Raw genomic sequence first — 25,607 nt, 5'->3', positions numbered from 1 at the left:
CCCCCCACACTCAGACTTCCACCCCCAAAAACTAGTTGATGTGACGTTACGAAGGATGAACAATTTCATCTTTCAAGGACAAAACAGTATGGTATCGGACAATGGTCTATGTAAATGGCAAATCAATCTTAAAATCAGAAGCTTAAATGAAATGCCACCCAAAACAAAAGTTGTTGGGTTTATGCCGCCTGTCTTTAGTAGGATATTCATGATCAGTGATTGATCTAAACATAGGGTAAACCAACTTGGGATCCTATTATCTGACCACAAGACTTATAAATTACACATCTTAATTAAACCTTAAAGTATGTTAAGTGACCACATTAGAAGAAATAAATCGGTTATCGGGCAGATCTAAGAAATCAAAATAATATTGAAAATAGGATTTCAAATACGAAAAAAAATAGTACACCAAACCTTTAATAAAAGTGTTTGGTGACAGTCAAATAATAACACGGGATATTATCACAAAGCCCTTAACCTAAATCGATTAATAATTGTAATTCATCTCTCTAAATAGCCGAATCTTGTTCATGCAATAACAACTTCATATACAATACGGGGCATTTCTATTCAGACCACAGAAAGGTTTCTACCTTTCATATTTCTTCACAAAGACATGAGATTGACAGTAAACTTAGATTATAAAGATCATGATTCTATGAAAGGAGTTAAGGGCTCAGCACATGTATTAAGTAAAACTTGGTTGTATTCGGGTGGTCATATAAAAGTGGTTTTCATGAAAGAAGGATAGATACATGCTTAATATGAAGCAACCAAATAGCCCGCTTTGTGATTTTGATCGACTAATTTCTATAAGGCGTAAATCCGTCTTAGGGATTATGAATTCTATGACATATTTTATACAGTATAATAATAAGTGAATTGATGTTTTCTATCTCAGATCTTCATTACTTTCTTAATCCAAGTCTTATATTCCGTTAGATATATTTTACACAAAATGAATGAAAAACTGGGATTGCTTTTCCCCTTTCTTTTAATCTTCAAATTATTAACTTACTGTCATTGGTGATTGATTTTGATACGTCAATCTCGTTCAAATTATAAGCTTTAGAAACTATATAATACAATCAAGGTAGCCACTTTACCACCTTAGATAATGAAAAACGGGGTTCAAAACGTATAGCCTCTTCATTAAAATGACACTCCTTCTGGATAAAAAATAAAATAATCAATTTCATTAGATTTTAGAAGTTGATTTTTCAGACGAAAATCTGTTTTCTTACAAACTTTACCTCCGTAGAGAAAGCCAATGTTAAGATTTAACCGACACAGCAAGCCAAAATAAAAGTAAAATTAGTAAATAAACTTACTTCAATGCGATTGTTCCATTCTCAATCGTAATAACACATAAGAACAGCCCAATTCAATACACCAAAGAGAGTTATCCCCTGTAACTTATTATCACGGTGATTAAATTTGGCCAGTTTCATTACATATTAATTATACAATTCTTTCAGATAGACATCTTAAAATTACCTCCATGCAAATAAATACTCAAAGAAATGACACACCAGGGCAGGTTTATCTGTTCTCTCATTTGTGTGATGATTTCATTCCATTAAATTAAACGTTTACTACTTTCTAAATAAATTTGTATTCGTAGTCATACAAAAATCAAATAAACCCTTTCTATACTCAAAATCTCATATTATGTAGAAATAAGCTGCTTCTTGTGAAAAAATTAATGAAATGCGAACATAAATTTAAAGCAAATTAAGACTGAGAAATGTTTATAGCTTGCAAACTCTGACCCCTGCTCTTTCCAACATAAACCAGCATTTTATTATCAACTGCAAAAGAGAGACTACTGAAGCCTGCTGCACACATGGCGAATTAAAAGCATGGGAAAAAACGGTTAAGTATTTGCTGCAGGGCATATATCTAACTTCACTTCCGGTTGAATAAAGAATGTGGAGGTGGTTTTAATAGACCAAACCAAGGATAAGACATTTGATTAACATCACAAGATCAATGCCGATAGAATTCTGAAACGATTTGTATATGACTAATAGAAGTTTTATTTTCAAATCCGAAAAGTGGTCCACAAAGTTATCTCGGCGGTGATTATATATACATGTTTTAGAGTCTCAAAATGCTCACTATCTCGCGGATTTCTAGTTCAATAAGTAAAGGTATGATTTCGCCAAGTTTTATAAATATTACTAATGGAATTTCCGAGCTTAAACTTAATCCATCCCATAGTAATACTAATTACAATACAGATGATCATGGGACGAGTTATGTATATGCGTTGCTGAAATAAGTCGTTGGTGGGTTTCCATAATTTCTTGAGGTCCTATTAACAATCTTGTTATTAAAAATACCCGTTTCGAGGTCTTGAACTCCCCCGCACTTTGTAAATAGTTGGAAAAGGTGCGTCCAGAGTTAATCCCTATTCACTAAGATAAAATTTATTGTGTCTGATTTGGTTTCGCATAGTGTTTCATAGTCTAGTCTCAAACTACTCTAAGAGCAGTATCTAGGAGTACATGTACTTAAAGCGGAAATTGCAAATTTTCTAAGAAAGTCAAAACGTAATTATTTCTATGTCTTTTGCTCAATAGGTTGTCAACTCACAATTATACGATCATAGGTGTCATTCTCACACTTTCAAGTCATTTACACAGGAAATAATAACACAATTACCTCCCTTGTTTTCTATTCTCCACCATGGAGTAGCTTTTTTCAACGTTTGAAAATGAAGAGAAAAATGATATTTTTGCCAATTTCTCAGCTGGCAATAGTGAATTATAGGATTAATAGGATTATTCTTTCACAAGGTAGGACTGTTTATGGATACCATCTATTTTCAGGCTTTATTTTAATAAATTTTAAAAATATAACTTAAAAATTTGCTATTTCCGCTTTAACGCTATACATCCTTATTTTTTTTTCAGAATTAATTGCATGGTCTCAGTGTAACCATTTTATCAGTTCCGGGATCGATGTGCGTACATGCCCTCGAATAAAAGCTTAGACCTGCCTGCGACATTACCCCAGGTTGAAGAGAATGTAAAACCCCATGGGGTAATCTTTTATGTACAGATATGTGAATCTGTCTTCTGTATGCACACCCGTTTAAGCGCTTCTAGTGTTGACGTTAAAGAATTAAAATGGCGTCTGTTGTGACATGTTGTTGATTAAAGATATAATTAGTCATGGGAGGTATGTGACAAATTGCTTTAATAATTAATGAGCCATTCTCCACGTTCAACAATTATAATAAGAACAAAGGGATGGATTGCATGTTGTTTCGATAGAATCGCAAGGAAATCATTGCCTGGGAAATATTTACTCTTCTAGGAACACCCGATAACACATATCCCTGTGCTAATGTTTTCTTTGGGGGTGTTCTCACAACTAACAGCATGCTGTTTCGCTAGAATCGCAGGAAAATTATTACACAGGAAATGTTTACTCTTCTAGGAACACCAGATAACACTTATCCCTGTGCTCAGGTAACGGGTGGGTTTTATCACGCTGTAAAGAGGGAATCTGACGAGTTTGGGTCAAAATCTTAGGAATCAAGCTCTGACATTTAGAATTGCCTCTGTTCATTACTGTTTTGGGCAGAACAGTAAGATATTAAACCCCATTTTATTTCATTTTCTTTACTGTCTGTTTTGTATATTTATTGGCAGACTGGATGTCTTGTCGATTAAGAAACTATTGAACTTTTCTTATTATAATAATGCTATCATTGTTCTTTAGTTGAGATCAAAGTAGATCACGATATGAATTCACAATCCCTCTAAGTATTTTGCCAATTATTTATACCACTTAAAATCATTTCTTTGGAATATTATCTAAATGAAATAAAGTGACCAGTCTCAATAATGAATATATATTTTAGCTATTTATATACTTCAATTTAACTAAAAATCTAATGCATTTCCCAACTCAAAACAAAATTCTCCACCCCTTGACATTAAATCTATTTCAGTCTTTGTTTCATTTAAAAGTTCACGACATGATAAATCGATGCCAGATGTAATGCTTTAAAATTCTTTAACTCCGACATTCCGCCTTGAGTATTAGATAATACAATTGTAATTTAAAAATCATGTTCCAACTAGGACCCCACGCTCGGATTGGAACATTATCTACGAGATCAAACGAATTTATCATTTCTACTTCCGTTTGACTCGAGTATCCAGGCGTGTTCTTGGGCTAACCCCAGACGCTTTAATTTAAAGATTGTCTGAGTAGTGTTTTCATTCCATGAAGATTTGAATTCTTGCATTCCACGCCATTTGTTACGATTATATCATCATCAAAGCTTGTGTTTATATCGTTGACATTTAAGATTGTAAAACGTTATCCCGTCAGACACTAAAATAACTGTTATTACGTTCAGCTGTTAATGTTGCTGGGACGCAACAGAACAATAAACCGTGCACAACTCGACATTTGTGCCCTTCGGAAAAGAACCATTCGACAACATAGCTTTTATATTTCGATCCTTTTAGTGGAACTATTTTGGTATTCTAGGTATGAGTGCAACGTAAAACATTCCCAAACAGTTACTAAACGATCAGCATACTACTTAGCAACACCAAGGCTGAATTGAAGGATGGTCTTTACGGGTTGCAGCCCCTGGACCTTCGCCAGATAAAGGGTCTCCCGCGATTAAGTGAAAAGATATTCCATTTATCTATCTGAAAAGGGTTTAATTAATATACCGTATCCATGTATCGAAAACATACTGCGGCAAAATGAAACACTGTATTATGTATACCAGTGGTAGTCGGTGGATAAACATTTCCTAGACTCACAACTGTCTTTCTGTGGTACCTGCTGCTCGATTCCCCACAGTCAAGATTAAGCCGGCCATTCGGCTCTCTGCAGGACAGAAGATACTGTAGACTTTTACAACCACTTCATATTCCCATATTAATCTTTCTTTTTATAATCAAATTTTTAAATCTTACAATATGTTTTGCCCTTGGTAAATCGCCCAAGAAACGTTTTGATATTGTCGATAAATTTACATTTCCAGGCATAACAATTAACCTTTGTTCTAATAGAGGTAGCGGCATCGGGAAAAATACGGACATAAACCGCTAATCTACACGGAGACCTGTGTTTACTTCTTCAATTACGTACATTTTAATTATAGATATCATGTACAACCTTTTATTATACGAAGCCATTAACTTGCCTTAAATTTATAGAAATGTTGCATGGGATGACAGCACTAATATCTTTTGACTACGCAATGATCTATATAATGGCCATCAAAAAGCCAACAGAAAGAACACGAAATGTCACGGGTTTTCGCAAATGAATCCTGTGTTGGTTTATTTTTTTAAATCTAAGATTAATGATGGGATATGGAAGAAATGTCAGAACTAGCCGGGAAGTTTTATTGCAGATTTCTGCAAGGATTTGTAAAGCTATCCTTTAAGAGTGGCGACCTGAATCAAACGCCAATGCACATAATGCCATCGCTTCACAATGTGAATGTTTAACGGTACGATGATGAATAATCGTATTACAGCTGTACACCTTAAAGTATGCATATATCAAATAATATCTAATAGAATTGCTAATTCTAGAACATCTGTTTGTAAAAATCTAATTAAAATAAGACCTTGTTTAGCTTTTATATTTTAAAGATTAACAACAAAGTAATGAATAAGTAAAAAAAAAATAAAATAGGGTCTTTATTAAAGAATATGTTTTAACAAAAAATATTAACTATATAAACTCGTCGAATGAGAATTGGCACCTATGCGTTGTCAGTTTTTGGCCACACAATAAATATTTGACGTTTCTGGCGTTACGAAAGTTGACACTGGACTTAAATTTTAAAGAATTATTAATAATTGGTATTCCCAGCAATTGACACGACGGATTCGTAGCCATATTAATATTAGACGGTATTGGTTATAAAACCAGCCGGGTTTATTTTGGTATCTTATCAAAAATGGTAGACGTTTATAAATAGAACCGCAACCTGTTAGGTTAGTTATTTTGAGTATAAATGCTTCCATTGCATACACTGGTATTAAGTAAGCAGCATCATTAAGATGGGTTACAATAGTCCATTCTAGATTGGGCTGATATTTATTCAGATCGTGTCGGTACTAGTCACGGGGTGGGAGAGTGAGGAATGGGAAGGTGGGTAACTTTACCAACCCCCTCGTTAATGTCGTTGTCGGGTGAAGATGTATCAGTACCAAAAAGGAGATTAACTTCTACAGTTTGAGTGGAATATGTACTGCCTTGAATTCAATAAATTCAATAATAATCAGCAAGCCTATCAGTGAACTAAAATACATCTAGCGAGGCCAAATCAATTACTAGCTTTAAAAGTATAGCCATCCATAAAATGATTATTAGAGATTGCTTCCGCGTAACTTGTACACCAGCGATCTTATCTTCCGGTTTTTTTATATTTGAAATTTTGATGCATTTTCACACATCAGTGTAAATGAACGATAGTCGATAAATAAATTCAAAATCAGTCGCCTGAAAAATGTGCACACCTTCCATATGAGAGGAAGTACGAAACAGCGGCTCTTTTGTTTGGAATAATTTGAGTTATGTCTGTCATTCCGGTGTAGATTAAACAATGAACGCGGGGTTCCTTAACGCGGCTCACATGTTACATAATACAAATACGAATCGCAATGTGACATCCGTCGTTAATATTTGACTTGATTCCTCTAGCTTTCCTTTCTTCTCTGTTATTAGACGAAAGGTTATCTGATCGTCCTTGAAGTTACGAATTTTACAAATAGTAATGCAATCTTACGCCTGATATAGATAAGGTATTTTTATAGAGCAAAAGTGTGAGTCACGAAATTTACAACGAAGAGTATTTATAATTTCAATGGTAACTCAAAGGTAAATGGAAAGGGTCGATAGTTTGGTCCTAAATTAAAAGAAACCGTAACCCATTCGCCTATAAAATCAGCACCCGGAATTAATGATGGGGTTTAACGTCCTTATGTTTTTCACTGACCGGGATTATGAAGACGGGTATACGCGGTGCAGTGTGCTATGGGATAAATTTTGCCTGGACAGCAATTGAAATCCAGCTCTGAAAGATTCTTTTATGTACAGGCTATGGGACACACGGGACCTCGGTTTTTTCGTGCCATCTGAACGACTAGACAATGTTCCGTGTCATACCTGCACCACTGACAAGGGGAAGCCACACTGGAAAATTCCGGTGAACTTTCTCGACCAACACCGGGACTGAACTACAGATCTCATAGTTGGTGAGCCAGCCCCTTACTTACTGAATCCCCGCGGCTCCAATTAGCCTCGGGACTAATTTTCATAAATCAGCAGCTATTGAAAATCTAAACCATTTCCATCCTGTATTGATGTAGTGTTGTTCGGTAACTAATGTTATGACAATTAAATCATTTTGAGATTTGAGTTCTGGTGTTCTTTACAAACACAGGAATGTGAAACGGTTTGTCAGAATTTGTCTGACTTCATTACGTTGTACCATTCAAATTAAGACAGGGGTAATTTAAAGAAATTTGAGCTAACGATTTATAATTTTATTACCCTTTTCCTTGATAAATGAAAGAGCTTTGGGGTCTTATAATTAGGTCTAGTTTTTTTTCTACCCACATGGATATAGATAATAAAATAGTATTTGTGTATATAATGACACGGCATCTATACTGAATTATTGAAATGAACTCAAGTGTAATTCACAGTAAAATGGCCACTTACAGACTTTAACGATCTGTGAAATTGAATTTCAATTTAATAACCTGACAACTTTATGTGATTATTGATCCGGTTCTTTACTGTGAATATGAAATTAAAAAGTCTTAAAAACCGTTGACCTTAAACCTGCAAAAAGGTGTTATGTCAGCGAACCTTTAAGTTTCTAGTACGTAAAAAGCACCCTGACTACAAAGTCTTTATGCTCTAAATCATAAATAAAAATATTAGTTTATTTAAAAAGTAAAAGAAATTAACCGATGAATAAATGCTTCTCTGTTTTGTGTTCTCAATGAGTTGAACACATATTAATTGTATGCGATATCATTACTACTACTTCTACTATCATTTAATTGTGATGAACTCTGCAGATAAAAGTGTATGACGAGACAAACACACTGACAATTACTAATAAAATAGACATATATACGATTCCTTTGTGCACTTCAATGGCATAAATATCGTGCCCTGTCACCTATTTTCTGAACGCAAAGCCCTGAAGTACTACATAAGCACATAAAGGCACCACCTTATAAGTCTTCTCGAAAATTAAAGTCTTCTTTGTGCCGCGTACTGCAATCGTAACGTTGATTTATAGAAGCTTTAAGTACGATGTGTACAAAAAGTACACCCGAAGATAGCCCACCGTAGAGTACTAAGAACAACAAACAAGGGATAGCGAATGACAGATTTATAGACTGTTAGTGTTGAGAAACAACAGAGATAAAGGTGCTCATCTGTTTGTAACATTTTCTTTCATAGGAATTATCTAACTAATCTTTACGCCAACACATGCAGCAAAATAACTTAACCGAGTAATTCTGGACCTCGGGCGATTTGATTTCATCAACACACAATTTATGACATTGCATGAATGGTAAACCCAAACATCTCACAATCTGTCTAATAGACAATGCAGGAAAAAACTTATGGAGAGAGAGCAACGTAGGATCTAAAACACGATGACAAACTATTGTCACTTTATCATGTTTTATTGCACAAAAACATTAATATCTTCTTATTCATATAAGTATACCATTTTATCAGTGGCTTTTGTTTCGTGATCTTGCTCATCACCAATATTTGCATGACAACATACGTTTTAACACTGTTCTCGGATCACTAAATAATTATAGATCTTTGGTCACGTGGTTTAATCAGACTTAACGTATAACGAGAAAATACTCTGTTATAGTGATTTGGTTTCCGGATTAAATTTGATTAAAAAACACAAATAAAGTAGGCTATTTCTGCTGGACCGCCGACTTCATTGCCACAGAAGAACGAGACAGACTACCAACGATACGAGCATTAACTATGATTATAGAACTACAGTTGATTGTGTGGATAATGGGATCAATTTTACACTAAACCTAGTGATTTTGGTGTACATGAGAAGGTTTACCACAAACATTTAAAATTAAAGCGAGTTCACTCTCAAAAACTTTTACTCGGTGTCTCTAAGGTTATGAGTATTCATAATTATCAGATTGTCCTCCATTAGATGTTCCATTGGCCAATTGTTTAATACGTTTATCGTAAAAGTTTAAATGGACGTAGGCTATACAATACTAATGTAACTTTTCAAATGAATATATAAGCGACCAAATAAAAGTGGGTGGTAACGTGAACGTAATGTTCAAATTAAAGACGATCAAATGAAAGTGCGCGACGTTCAAATGAATGTGTTAAGTTGTACAATGTTTGAACACGATGCTGTGTATTTCGCAGGAGTTGAGCATGTCATAATTTAAATATTTACACAAGCTGACTATATGATAATCATATACTAGTGATGAAATGAACCAAAAATCCCTGTACTTATTTCTTTAAAATACAAGTTAACTCTGTAAAAGTAATAATGGGGATAATAATAAAATAAAACGTCTGAATTACTAAATCTATGTTAAAATACTGTCTTGTCCGAAGGTTTATCTTGTAGGTTTTGCTTTGCGTGTAGTGCGGTCCTCCTGCACTTACTATTACTACAGTACGGTTAAGACCACGTGTTTCAATATATCAATGTTTTCTCTTCAATGGTTGTCAAGCGATCCAATTCACTAGAGTTTAAAGTAAGAATGAATAATGTACTGTTGGGTGTATTACAGTTATGTAGAATGCACATTTTACATATTGCCTCGGTTCTACATCGCCGCACTTCGTCCCTTGGGTCCTTGCTGCTTGTTCGGATATTATGCATGTTTCAATTTTATATCTTCTATTAGGTATATATATATATATATATATATGTATGAACTGTGCTATATGTGATGCGTTCATCGATATCGTTTGTTTTACCTACGTTTTGTGTTGTCCTGCATTGTTAACAGAATCGGTTCATGCGTTAAAAATCAATATAGTACATTAAATCACAATACCGTAAAACAAAACGAAACGAAATAGATTGAGATTGAAGTCCAATTCAATGAACTGGGTGAAAAGTGAAATAATAATAAATTCAAATCTGCCACCACTCCTTTTTACATTCATTTCTTTGAACTGTCAACCCTAACACAACAAGTGTCTGACTGTGGAATTTATCATATTTCGGGAGACGATGACCCCGTATAAAAAGTTTTGCACTGCCCTGCCATGCTTTTTTAAAATAATTATAAAACGAAATTAAAAGTTATCTTACCTGTTGAACGATATCCATTTAATATTTCGACAGCAGTCAGTAATGTTTCTGGTAAAACCAAACAAAATGCGGAAACAAGATGTAAAGTTTGAGCCACAGGACAGAAATGTTGCCAAATTCGTTTAATTAATCCATGATCCGCACTTTTACAAACAGATTTAAAATTAGAATTTAAAGCGTGGTCTCTACCCAACTTGATGCCATCGTTAGCAATATTTCCAATTCTGACAAATGCCGCAGTAATATAGAAAGGCAATAATAATACGGATATAATAATCATAGACAACAAAAATGCAACTTCGGGGGGTTTCCCCTCATTCTTGGGCCAGGCTCTTGCCTCGGCATCCCGGTACCTCAGAACACACAGGTACGTCGTGTAAATATGAACTCCTAAAGTTAGAAAACAGTAGCATATAGACCAAAAGGAATTTAACTTGGTTTTCTGTGTCACAATTCCCGCCATAACTTTATGTCGTCTGCTTGATTTGAATTATCCTAAAATCACCTAAGTCGATCACTTGACAATAAAGACACAATTTACACCACTCGAGTAATTCGTATTCCAGATAAAACAATTTTTTCCTTGGCTTTTGTTATCCATTCTTTACTTCGTCTGCCCGAGTTCGCCTGAAGTTGGCGTCTGCAAGAAGAAAAACAAAATACAAAGTTTACTGTTACTCCTAAACGGAACGAAAGCTCGGTAATATCACGTGCTAGCGCTCGCAGTGAACGTATAGAGCAACTGTTGAATTGAATTGGCAGTTTGTCAATCAAACCAGTCGCGTGCTACAAGGCTGTTCGAAGGGGCTCATTCTCGCTCGCTCTACATGTTAGTGGAGTTTCGGCACGTGAAAAAATATCATCTCCAGCTACGGTGTATTGAGCAGTAGATTTTTAGTAATATGGCGCCAAAAATAGATAACAGCTTGACTTCCTCGAGAGGGGGTCCTGTTAGCCAATTTTCTCTTCACAGAGGGGACGAACGTGTAAAGTTTAACAACAATGAAGCTACATGTTCCATATGGAATCAATTACGTTTTAGTACAGTTGGGCCTGGGGTCGCCATATTTTCGCATTAACTAGGAAACGTAGAATGATTTCCAAATATAAAGAGCATCTCGCGGATATAATGTTACGTAATGTTTTATTGGTTCAGACGCAAATTCCTGAATTCAAATATTGAATTTCCACTGGCGAGCACACCGTGGAACAAATTACTAACTAATATTTATGTAACTGTTTCTAAAGTTTTCTTTCGTTTTCCCCGGACGACTGGCATTTCATAAAATAATTTCATGGTAAATGGTTCAGACTAGACATCAAAAGCCGGCATTTTGAAAAATGGCTAACATTTGACAAAAGTTTGATATGGATATAATGATTACGATAGAACGTTTCTTGATAGATGAGATAGTTAGTTAAAACGTATTTTACATTTTGTTCCGATATTCCTTGTCACAATCAAGCGGATCTCTAGGAATCTTAGGTCATGACCCGACATTCGATGTCTGTTGAATGGATCATATTAATATTGTATAGAACGATTGGTTTTGCAGTTTTGCTGCGAAACTATAATAATAGTCATCAGAAATGTTCAAAAACCTGAGTTTATTATATAATCGAAACTTATAATTGAAAAAAAAAATGAAACTAAAGTTAATTAACAAATTTTCCGAAAACGGAAATGTAATTTTACTGAACTTATCCATCAGGTTACCTAAATAACAAATCAGATAAGGATAATTTGACAATTTATTTTGACCTGAATCATTGTCCTGAACCAAAGAGAATTAGGCACATTTTATATTTAATTCGGCCCCATTCAGTTATAAGTAATCGCGGGGCGGGTGTCAAGTAAGAGGCAGGTTAGGCTTACCATTACATGCATGCGTGTACTGTTAAGCTAACATTGTTGTTCTTTTGGACGACTACGGCGACACATAGTAAGCTCACCTGGTTTTTTTTTCAAAATGGTTGCATTTCATTATGATAACTTTCTCCTGTGGCGGGTACACTTGCTGTCGTTACTCGTTTTTGCCAAATTCGTCCACTGGATTTGTATTGACCACTAGTTAGAATTCAATATGTTTGATTTATATTATCATTTTCGTGTTGTGTAATGATATCGACATTAATGGTTTAATTATAATAAACTCAAAAATAAATTTGTTTAAATTGTCAAAGAATTTCATGGACAAAACAAATGATAACGTCCGAACTGTTAACTCCTTCCCGCAAACCGGTAATCTTCTTCAATAGGTAATGGGGTTCAAATCCGAGTCCACACACATATATCTCAGACATTAGCAGCCATTTAGTCCTTTCAATAAATTTTAATATGATTAATGGGTGTATTTTCTAAACAACCTGTCAACGACTGGGAAAGTTTGTCTATAGACGTGACTATCCAGGATAAACATAGAGCTTGGTGGATTCTATTTTGTATACAAACATCGTGTGGAGGCTGGGAAATACCCTCTTTAAATATAAAAGCAAAGTCCATGGGTGGCCGTTTACATGCTGCAGTCCAAACCCTTTCCCATGATGTGGTCATTTTGGAAGTTATCCGTGACGAGTGACCCCTTTGCCCTTAAAAACATCCGGTTCGAGACAATGTGTCATCACAAGACTTCATTATTCGCATAGCTAGCAAATCCTATCTGTATTTTGAATACGGATATCGAATTAAACAATTGCATCGACCGGAAACTGGTCGGAATTTTACCTACTTTTTAATAATCGAATTGAAATCATTTATGTTAGCCTTGGAAGTATGACGCAGTTGCGATTCTATCGATAGCGTTAATATCAGTGCAATATTGAATCCAACCTTTAAATCCAATCTTAGCGTTGAATACGCTAATAAAATAATTGACCAGTGTCGATTATACACTGTACCATCCTATTCGTTCTTCTTTCATTTTCATGAGCGATAGTTACAGATGAATGAAACCAGTGAAGAATTTTCTTACACACAAAAGGTAAAAAAAACCATTTGGATTATAAGGCCGTGCTAGTCGAGATGGGAGGATACTCAACTCTCGACTAAGATGTCCCGAGTTGGAATCCAGCGTTGGCCGAGTGGAAACGCGGCCTCCATATTCGTCAGGAATGGCGCTTGTCGGCGACGAGGAAATTGTGTATAATTGCGATTGGTGTACATGTAAAAGAATCCTTGATATTTGTTGATCGAAGAAGTGTGGGCCGAAACGCCGCTGTCCGGGCAAAATTCTCTTACCTAGCATTGCACACGTTGCTAGTCCCAAAGCAAAGTGACCAAAGTATTGTGTTGACGTTACATTAAATTTAGATTATCTCAAGTAGCTTTGTGAAACTATTTAATAGCTTTTTAATCCCGTATCCAGCTTCTTTCTTTTGTTAATACAATGTCCACTTGGAAAGACAATGAAGGAAAACCGCGTGTACTTTTTGTTCTATTGCCAGACACTTGCCGGCATTAAATCATCATTAATATAAAAAAAATAGATACTTGAGGCTTTGTTATTTTGACAGAGGACACTTATATTTGTAAACTCACCATGAAATAAAAAATAGTGACACACATTATTTCATTAATTCTTTATCGTATGTCATTTTTCCAATAATATGGTTTATATGAAGAAAATGACCATCAGTGTCTAATGGTCACATGTGGTATTATTAAATATATATTAGACAGACTCTATTTTTTGTCAGTTGGTTGGTAACCATCTTCGAATAATTAAAAAAAAAACGTCACTATGTACATGAGTGACATGACCAATTTTATGAATGAAAATATTATTTCAGTGGCATTTATTTTTCTTGTACTTGATATACACTTCACGAAATTCTCTGGAATAACATTACCGTTTATTACTAGATTTGTGGTAATTACTAAACTTCCAGGAGTTTTGGGGTCAACATTTTATATTTTCAATATGAAAGTAATGAGGAAATTTATTCATAACAAAATTTATTTTATTATCTACGAAGCGCAACACATTTTATCCAAACATCGGTGTTTCAAGCTCAATATAGCCAAATTAATTATTATATAAACTTACGAAAAAATGAATTATATCGATCGCTTTCCCTTAAACTTAAAAACGGATATCTTTATATTCGGTTTGATTGCGTTTTTAGATTCATTTAGATCAAAATCCCGATACAAATTATGTTTTTTCTCAAAACATGTGACGGATATGACGCTATATTGACAGTGTACGCTTCTAAATCAATATGCTTTATTATTTCGATTAAAAAGAAACGAAGAAAATTCGATATTTCACGGTAAATGAGACCTGACAATGTTTTTAATACATTATCACAGATGAGTGACAAAAATACTACACATGGATGGAGAAAAAATCTGGACCTTGTTTGTCTAATCGATGAAAACCATTAAAAGTAAAATGGATCAAACAAATTGCCTATCGGATCCGGAACCGCAAAACGAAAGAACTCGCTGATCGCTTTCATCAATTAGTTTGAAGAATATATAATCAACAACAAACTTAACTCATTGATTTATTGAGAAAACAAAACAAAACCAAAGAGCGATTTTCTTAAAAATATGAAACATTCATAGCCTATTCTTTGTTTTATCTTCTTTCTTCGTTCGTCATTTCCAGTAATTGTTATTAGACATCATAATTTGGGTGTAACCAACCCGAGATTTTTAATATCATATGAATTATTCACTGTGCAATGATTCATAAGGCTGGAGTATAGGTTATGGGGTAAGATATGTGTCTAGGCGTATCCTTTGAGCTGAAAAGTTAAATCTGAGCAGTCCTGCGTGTGAGTGGGGTGGGGGCAAAAAGCCGGAGTAAGTGATATGTATTAGAATATCCCTTTCAAGTTAATTGGAAAAGGAATAGGTCGGAACTACCTCTGTCTCGGCAGATTCTATTGTTTCTAATATGCCAGTTGGTAAAAGGAATTGTATTTCAGAAGAATCAGCGGTATAATATCTTGAATAGAAAGTCTGAAGTAGAAAGTCGAAAATCAAACGTTGACAGTAGAAATTCCGTTGACGATAGTATTTTCAGGTTCAATGCATAAAGTTATATGTTTCCACCACGAAAATATCACTTTTATATAGATAAGGATATAAAGATAACCACGTGTTAGTCTCATAATCTAGTAAAGAACTGACAAAACATTAAGTTTATCAAAACAATTCAATGGAACCGTGAACCACTGGCATAAATGTAAAAAAGGATATCCTCAGATAGCCAGAAAATGTTTAACCATAAAGTTTGCACCAAGACTGTAACAATTGGCGTGAAAAAATGTGATTTTTTGGGTGGACTTTATAGTTCTGTCACGTTATTGAGAAATATAGCGAGTCTTCACGTGACAAAATGTCCGTTTACAATGTTTGAAAATAGAACAATATTGTGAAAGGAGATAAAGAAGCTGGTATATAAATATGTGTTTCCGTATATTTACAAAAACAACCCTTAAAGAGTAGAATAAGACACGGTCCTAAATGTGCAGGTATTGTATGTGGGTGTTCTCTAATTTTCAAAGGTACACAGTTTTGTAACACTCTTTTTTTAGACTTTTCTGTTTGGTATGTGTAGGAACTGTCGAACCGAAAGCTGATCACTCCAAACTGTCTGGACCACTGGCAAACACAAGGCATTATAATATACAATACCAGTTTGTCTTAAAAGTACAAATATTTGTAACACTCTTTATTAATATAAAGGTCGTTTAGCAACTATGCCATGGCAGCTTTCTGTGTGGTATGACTTTAAGGCTGATCGCCAGAAAATGTCTGAACCACTGGCACACATGAGGTGTGTAACTTTTATACCAGTTTGTCTTAGTTGGAGTCAGAAAATCCACAAGGTACCCGTTGAGAAAGCTGGGGTAGAGTATTCAAATTAAAAGCCATACTCTGAAGAAATAATCAAATTACCTTGTCTGAACATTTCAAATTGGGATAATGACCAAGAGATTTGTTTAATTTCACTGTTGAAATGGATGATTGTCTTGATAATCGCGAGTGTCACGTGATATTTTTGATAGGAAAAATGTGTAGACGAATACCCAGGTAGTTAAATAATGTAGAATTTGTGGACTTGTGGCTAACGACTAATAAAAACTTAAAGTTTGTTGTTTTTCGAAAAAATATCGAAGAGTTTCAGACAGTTGCACAGCTGTTTCTTGGAGGTTCTCAAACAATATTGACCAGCTTTATTCACTACAACAATATAGGCATAAGCCCCATTAAGTTCTTTTCTTGTCAAATTGTTACCTTGATGAGTGGTCTGTGCATATTTAGTTTTCTGGTCGAATTATTCTCTAGAAGAAGCGTGTTTTTCTGGACGAGTAAAAGTAACTGCAAGAGAACCGCACTACACGCAAAACAAAACCGAGAAGAAATAACTGCGGACAAGACAAAATATAGACATTGCAAGAAATAAACAGCAAATATCAAATCAAGTTAAATAGATCCTTCGGCCAGCCGTAAGTGTCGACTGTGCTGTATAGTCCAGTCCCGCGTCTATAATAATACAGGCATCACTCAAAATAAAAATAAAAATTTGATTTACAAGAAAGATGTAATGCAACCGGTCTGCCAGTTGACGTCATGAGAGAGAACGTCAAACAATTTAACAATTTATAAAGGCGGGGGTTGATGGGGGGGGGGGCATTTTTATAAGGGGACCGTTATATCGTTCAACAATCACTCAATCACTGGAATTCCAGGTACACTGTCAAAGCGGGGTTTAGACTTGGGGTATGTATTTCATAATGGGTAGACTATTTGGCTGCAATCTTTAGTTGATGATGTGCACTCCTAAAGTGCAACCGGCTTGTAAAATATGTCCACTTAAACTATAGCACGATTTCTGCACCGGAAATTTATGTTCACGAAACCAAGAAATTAAGACGAATGCACGAGACGCTCATTCCTTAAACCAATTAACTATTTATTACAAAGCCAAGCAGATTTAATGTAATAAACGCGCCATAATGTAATAATAATGTAATTATTCATGTGTCAGTTTATACAATAAATTATAATGAAGCTGTCAATGTATCACGATATAAACTAATTGTCATCTGAAGAAATTGCTAAACCGAGAAAACGATTTTAAAGCGCACAGACATCTGGGTGTCTTTAGTCAGAAATCTTTAATACAACATACCGCCAGTCGGATGGGAATGAAACGGGGTTAAACGTCTTGTAAACATAAACCTTCGGTCATTTTGAAACTGGTACTTTTTATTTCTATGGCGACGTGCACAATGAGAGGAGAATGTTACCCTCTGATTACGTTTTAGATATCCATGTGTACCCCAGTGAACCTTGGCCATCGGAAATCAACAAATCGGTATTAATAAAATAGATAGTAAATTAGATACGCGTACTTCAAAATTAGAAGCATGTTGGAACTATACCTTATGTCGCATAAAAAAAAATGGGATTGGCTTTTATGCTTACCAGACGATGATTTCCGAAACAGTTAATAATTTGTTAAAAGTGTTGTAAATAAGTGAGAATATATGATCATGGATTTGTGTCAATTTTATAAAGCGCCATCTTTAAATGAGCCTGTATCATCAAATTGTTATTTATCTAGATCATCAAGTAAAGATGGGATAACCGCACCAAACCTAACATTGTAACAATTGAAATTTATCGGTCATATTTACGCTTAATCGCACCACAAATAGCATCTAGATAACTATGCGGACAACAAAAAGAACACACCTATAGTCACCTATTTGTACCAGTATGATAATTTCCTTGTCTCCCCCCCCCCCCTTTAAAAAAATCGATTGAAAAACAATTCACATTCGAGCTAACTAATTAGCACTATGTCCTGTAACTTAATTAAAAGTGGATCATTTAATTGGTTTCTATTTAAATGAATAATAATGGTGGCAGTATGTAGCGAGGTATGACTAATGTCTACAGTGACAACTTGTATACTCAAACTTTTATAAATTACAAAAAAGAATCTTCTATTATGTGACAACTGGGGTGGAACGTGTCAAAGGGGTGTGACGTTATTGTCTGAAATATTCCACGCGATATATCGATCGTTATCTGATGGCAATTCGAAGTCAACCATCAAACCAAGAGGGAGAGAGAGAGAGTTAATAGAGTAGACCATCTTTGCATTGACCACTAAACACACCAAGTAAATATGGTATATAAAGACTTATTGACTAGATATAGAATAAGTAAATCTAATATACAATACATGCATTGCCCTGTGAATAACGACTGAACAATACCGAGATATTGACCCCAGTAATCGGTCCAGATTTCTACTGAATCAAATCAATACGTTCAGTAAAGATAAAAGCTGAAGTGTGCCACTCAAGAAGTCATCTCACTAAATCAAAACGTGTTCGAACACACGTTTCGATTTTTACCAAATCTCTTCAAAGATAACCTTTATTTTTCTATGAAACTAGTCTCAATGTGTGTTTATCACAAGTAGATGCACCACAGGGTAAATATCTCTTTTGTGCAAAAGGCCCTTTAGAAACCCACAATGTTGGTACACCTTATAAAAAATCAATCTAAAGACCGCGTGGTAGTTAGAAAGTTCAAAGATCTCCAAGTTGTAAAAGAAACGATTTGTATTCAATACCATCACTTGTAAAACACTATGTCAATGGTATTTATTTTCAAATAAATTTTGGTGGATATAATTCCTATTTCTCTATTAAATCATCTTCATCATGTCATTGTACAACACAGCAGACGAATGTGGCCAAACTTTGGCATGGTAATGATGGTACATATATTGCAGTGGCGTTAGAAATTGATTACTGGTTATCGCCATTTCAAATAGATTACAAGTTTACAACGTATATAAAAGTTGCAGTTGACAGTATTTACTTCATTTCGAAAACAAGGAGCGGGAGAACACAACAATAAACCGCAAAGGACTACTACTTCAACCTTGAGGTACTCCAACGTTATTATACAACTTTGAGATTACATTTCAGGAATATTATTAATCATATGTCATGGAATGGAATCCAGGATTACATCTGGACATTTTGAGACTAATATACGGTAATTTTAATGGTTACGGATGCAATGCGATAGTTGGGGATGGGAGGGAGTATTTTATCAATCCATCCGAACGATTATGCACGGTTTCTAGACGAGAGGCCAAAGAGATAGGGGCTACGTTAATTACCAACTTAGCTGCAGTGGCTGTTGTTAAAACAAAAATGAGTGAAACGAATTTAATTCCAAAATACACCTTCACAAGGACACTTTATATAACTGAAATATGTTATTACAAATGATATTTTAATTTCTAAAATCGCGATCTTGAGATCAGACTAACTGTTCTGAAAATGGGGTTAACTGATTGACACGAAACTGTGGAAGAAGTTTATTTAAAGATCATTTTGTGAGACGAAAGTCACCCGAATACCAAGGAAACATGACATCTGAACAACAACGATTGGCTGCCATATTTACATCGGGGTTACGTTTAGGAAAAATAGATACTATAATTAGAAAGACACGTAAACACAAACATTGAACTAACCATTAGTATTTTCCTAGAAAGCGTTTATTTCTTTGATTGACATTTAGTAATTGAACATATTAACACAAGGTACAATATTATGAATATGCAATTACTGAGTTTAATACAAGAGTATCCTCGTATCCATAAACTTGTACCTTGTGTTAAAGTTAAATCCATTTTATTTCTGAGGCATGAGAGTCTTATTTCAGGCAATTAAGTAGTCTTCTTTACAAAATCCATTGAAACCTTTGAAAAATATAAAATACCCCGCTTTACATTTCAATACATGTATGTTAATGTCTGGGTTTTTTTTGATAGTCAAGAAGGCACACCTAATTAAAACTGCACTGATTCGTTTCGTTCTGTTGTTACAGACTTTACACTATAATACAGACTAATTACATCTTTCATAAGTGTGGATACGATTAACTTGACCTTTAATCTAACCAATGAAAAGATGCAATATCTTGGGCATTGGCTGAAATCAGATGTCATAAGATAACGCATATCTGTCGAAAAGTATTAATCTCCTGGTTATCAAGACAGTTGAAATTCAGTCCCCTTTTCTCGAGGGACTTAGGTTGTGTGTCGCCTGTCATATAAGCTTACTATTTGTTTCACTCAACATCAAAATAACAGAGATAACAAGAATGCATATTTACTTAGATAATATTTTCTTTGAAATCTCATGCCAATAGATGTTGTCAATAAATATAAAACGTTATGACAAGTAACTGAATGCCCAGTCTTTATTTCATAACACAACACAACACACTGCTATGTAGGTGATACAGTGATAAAGGAAAATTGTTTCAATGACATTTAGTAATTGAACTGGAATAAACAGGTCACAATTCTATGGAATACAATTATTGCTTATTACTGAGCGACGTTTCGACTAGGCTTCTCTAGTCATTATTAAGCAATGATAAAATACGAAAATATAACAAGACAATATATACATGTACACAACAAGGAAAGGAACAAAACTATACAGGGTCTAAAATCCCCTTTCCGATTGAATTATTTTAAGACAGAAATGTTATCTCCATGGACGCATTTTATCATGTTTTAAACTAGAGAGTCGATTCCGGTAATGAGACTGAAATAGTAAACGTCAACCAGGCGGAAAAAAGGCGATTTACTCTCCAATAATGAGAAAATATCTTTCCAACGGTGACACATAATTATCGTAAAGATATTTAGCTACTAGCTAGATTGGAGAGCGCGGAAAACTAGTTAAATATCTATGACGTTTTTTAAGATTTTGCTTTTTAAATGACATCATATGTTATATTATATGGCATCATATCATATTATGTTATTATATGACATCATATTATGTTATTATTGATTTTAACTCAATCCAGTGCTAAGGTCCTCATATTAAAACAGCACCTGGAATTACAATTCAAACCTCTTGTTTTCTGTATAATCAAGGCGGGGTGGTTGGGGGGGGGGGGGCATTATGAATTGACGTTTCCTGGTATATTCGGGCATATATGCTATAACCCCAGTACCTCATGAGCCAAACAGGAGCAGATTATGTAACGTTAGAAGTATTTAACATTGAATGGATTCATTGACTACTCGTTCGCAGAAGTTGGGAAAAGTACACCAATGGATGAATTTAAACCATAACTAAATTTGTGACTAATGGTAACTCAAACGAGAAGTGGTATCAGATGTTCTGGAAAATGTAAGCACACCCTGCTTAGTACGCACTACCCATAAATGCTTACAGCTAACTGCAGCGAAATTTCGGACTGGATTTCAGAAAGTCAACCTTTTGGGCCACCAGCTGAGTCACCAGCTTGGCTATGTGAACTCCTTAAACGAGAAGTGGAATAGGATGTTCTAGAGTACAGGTACTTGAAACATGTGTTAACTCTGTGAACTCCACAATGGTTTTACCATGCCTCGTACACGACAAAAGTACACTGGACTTTCAGAAGACGAAGCTAAATATGGAGATGATAGCACGCAGAAATAACAGCTCCAGTCGGTTTCTATAGATTTTACCCTCATTGCAATGTGTTTTTATTTGTTTTACCCGAAGAGGGTAATTTACTGAAAACGTTTATTTTTATTATATTTTCTCACTTTCCATTTCATATGACACGGTTGGTAATCAAATTTACCACACAGCGAATATGCGAAAAGACAACAGGCACAATTTACAAAGTTCAGTATTTGGTGCATAAACACAATCGAAAAGCGGATGTTATAAATAAATGAACATATTGTTGGCACATGCGTGCACACTATATGTCAGGCATTATTTACATACTTGTAGGCATGCATGTGATGAAAATACATGGTTTGATGAATACAACAAGACAGAAAGGAGAAATGTTAAATAACAACAGATGACTGGTTTAAAGTATAGAATACATGATTACTGGATTCTACAAATATTCTAAGATAAATTACATGTCTAAACTAAGGAAGCTGGTAAGAACGAAGAAGTTCCATACTAAACTCTTAATATTGTAACCTCTAGCAATGTGAAATCTATTTAGTTGATATGTTCAAAACTGTTTCATATCCTAATGTAGTACTTTTCTATATATTTGTTTCGTTAGAATACATAGAAATTACTGCTCATATTCAATATAATATGTTTATTATACTAATACTTACGGTAGAAATAGTTTGTTTATTTTTCAGGCTAGTTTAGATAATTTTCGTTTTAGCTCTATACTGATTCTCATTATACCGACCATCTTTTAATGCCTATAGACTTGTTATATCACATTGTACATCCATAAAGGATCACCCCAGATGTTATGTTACAATTGTATGATCAACTTTTGTTTAAACTGTGTATGCTGTCCTTGGTGGATGCAATGATACAATAAAATCTTATCTTATCTTATCTTATCTTACTGTTTTTGAGGGTACGCAATACAAAGTGGAAAAGATGTATATTTTCAACGTGTTGGAAATGAACTGCGAAATTAGTTGTCGCTTTCATAGCTTCCATTTATGATGTTGGCTAATCAGGATTAACTTGTAGGATTAAATTTTGGGAAACCCATTGTCTCTTATTATTCGTGTGATAATAGGCTCCTAAAATATATCCCCCTGCAAAGGAAAAGAGCAACTCGTATAATTTTCCAATCACCATTCCCATCTCAAGGGACATACCACCACCAACTAGCTCAATGGTGGATACCTCATCGAACACAGAATTAGGGTAAACTGAACCTAATAATGTACATAAGATCATATCACTGGGTGGATAAAAGCACCCAACATCTTGACTAGCACCCGTTAAATCATACTGTACCAATTACCAGTCACCACGTGGAAAGGCTGGCGCAAAGATCAGTAGAATCCTTGATTCATCAAACTACTTCAAGTCACTGGGGACCAAGACGTACCAATTACGTGTTGCTGGTGTGTGATATGCTGAGTCTTGTTTTAGTCACAAACCTACGAAAAGTATTTTTCAATCATACTATGAACAATGCATTGAGTTCATTTGGGATAGGCCTAATGTTATCATCAAGATTTATTAACTATCTAAAGAGAATGTTTTTTTGTTTTTTTTTACTGAAACCAAGGAATGATGTCATTATACTAATAAGTTGAGTCGATGGTCGAAGAGTTCCGATTTGTTTCCACCTCTTCTACTTTTATTTCATTTCATTCATTATTACAGTCTTCAAGTGTAGGCTAAGTCCTTCTGATTGGGTGCCAATTATTGAAACATTCTGGTTACTTCATCAAATTCGGGATGTGTTCATTTGGGAGTAGGCCTACAGTACCGAAATGGATCATGTTCACTAAACCATTGGTAGGTCTGCCTATTAGGCCTAGGGCCTACAGGCGAATATCTATGGAACTTCAATTCAGCACCCTAAAACCCCCTAAAACCATTCAATCGACTCATATCAGTGAGCTTTTACAGGCTAATCCAGGACATTGTGGGATTAATATCGAATACAAAGTCCTACTTACTTCACAGTGGTTGTCATGGTTACTGCACGTAAGATATTAATCACTCCATATTATTCAGTTTGGAATTTAAATCTCAACTGACTTTACGTCATTATTTCGATGTGGTGACGTCAGATTTGCGGAAAATTGTAACGCATGCTCGGAATATCTAATTTAATTGTAGAAGGCCTACTTTTGTATTGAAAAACGATAACAGCAATCAGAACTTTCGAGATGATCAGTGTTAATTTAGGGCAATCTGATCGCAGCGCATACGATGTTGGAAACAGGAGCAAACACGATAGGCCTACCGAATTTAAGCCGTGATCAAGTTACCGCATGAATCAGCTAAAATCTTCAGTGCGGGGGGCATGATTGTTAAGTCAGAGATCTTATCTCTCAAAATAGCTCAGATTAGTCATTTAGATGGTCAAGATTTTAAACCTTTCGCGGAGAGGATCCAAGGATCTACCGCAATTTCGTGGGGAGAAGCCCCCCCCCCCCCAATTTGCCCCCGCAGTTGCAAGACCTTAAAAAATGGCCTGGTACGAACAATAGCTTCAAGTCATTGCATGACGATTATAGTGCATGTGACAAGAGTACTTAGTCTGAACAGAATTGAATTTATTTTTTAAGACAAAATTAATTGGATACATGTATGATCAAGATTAGTATATATTATTTATAGTAATGAGTTTATGAGACATCTTTAACTATGTTGAGTAGCAGACGTTAACCCAATAACAAATGAAGCGCCTTTTCGTTAGTTCCTAAAGTTTTACGTCCAATCCCAACATAAGTGATATCGTAGACAAGTGAAGTGCCTACATTAGCCTATATATACGTTTTCAAAGTTGTCAATCCTCAGCATAATATTCGAGTTTAATTGTGGTTTGGTGGCAATGTACCCAGAGTTTCGATTGCAGCTCGGATGCAACCCACTTCTAGATTAGGAAATGAAACTAGTTGTCCTATAATAATTATTTTATTTTGTGGATCAAACGCCTAAAAAGGCTCTTTCCGTCTATTCATTGATAGGGGGTCCACTTTGTAAATTAATCCGTGAGATCTCGTCGCCTCGAATGTCACCATGAACCAGAAAACTTTTTGGATTGGACAAAATTACAATGCCGCCACTAAGGGAAGTTGTCTATATCCGTAGATTGTCCAGATTACAGAAATGATTGCGTTCTACAAATTTAAAAATTCTCCCCATTGAAGGCTTAAAAAACAGACATCTCCGTTTTAAATGCGTCCATTCGGAAATAGATTTATTAACACCGGCGGCTAATCGCTAGAGCCGGACATTATAGCCTACGAAATGTCGGAATGCATAATGTGTCAAAGTCCAATGGAAAATCGTCGACAAATTTTGTGCATATATCCGAAGACGTCCATATTCCACTTTTTACCGGAACGAAATCATTTAAGTAGTAAGCATAAGAATACGATGGTGAGTCTGTCCTAAAGGAGCTACAAAATTATATGCTAGACGAAAAACATTTTAAAGAAATTAAATTTACAGCTTCATGTTTAACATGGCCAATCTATGGAATATTTTATGAATCAGTCAATCTAAATTACATAATAAAAAAGTAAGATGCATAGACAATATTTCAACGAATGAAAATTACTTTATTGCGACAGGAATCGATGTTCGATGATAGCGGTTTTTACCACAGACTTTATGCAAGACTGAAAATAAAAGAATTGACGAGAAGGATTGTAAAAATCATTCAGTTGTAAACTGAAAATTTATTCAATCAGACCCAAATTTCCCGTCTAGAGTTTACATATATTGT

General features: G+C 35.0%; 1 protein-coding gene across 1 annotated transcript in view; it reads right to left on the bottom strand.

Annotated features, from left to right (window-relative positions):
• The window catches only part of LOC126815227 (uncharacterized), a 72,856-nt gene extending 61,788 nt beyond the window's left edge, over window positions 1-11,068 (bottom strand). Inside the window, exon 1 of the mRNA XM_050540786.1 lies at window positions 10,355-11,068. Coding sequence (XP_050396743.1) covers window positions 10,355-10,817 — 463 coding nt within the window. The 5' untranslated portion in view covers window positions 10,818-11,068. The remainder of the gene's footprint in view (window positions 1-10,354) is intronic.
• Between the last annotated feature and the right edge of the window lie 14,539 nt (window positions 11,069-25,607).

The sequence above is a fragment of the Patella vulgata genome, chromosome 3, assembly GCF_932274485.2.
Source record: "Patella vulgata chromosome 3, xgPatVulg1.2, whole genome shotgun sequence".
Lineage (NCBI taxonomy): Eukaryota > Metazoa > Mollusca > Gastropoda > Patellidae > Patella > Patella vulgata.
This window is presented reverse-complemented; position numbering and strand designations above follow the sequence as displayed.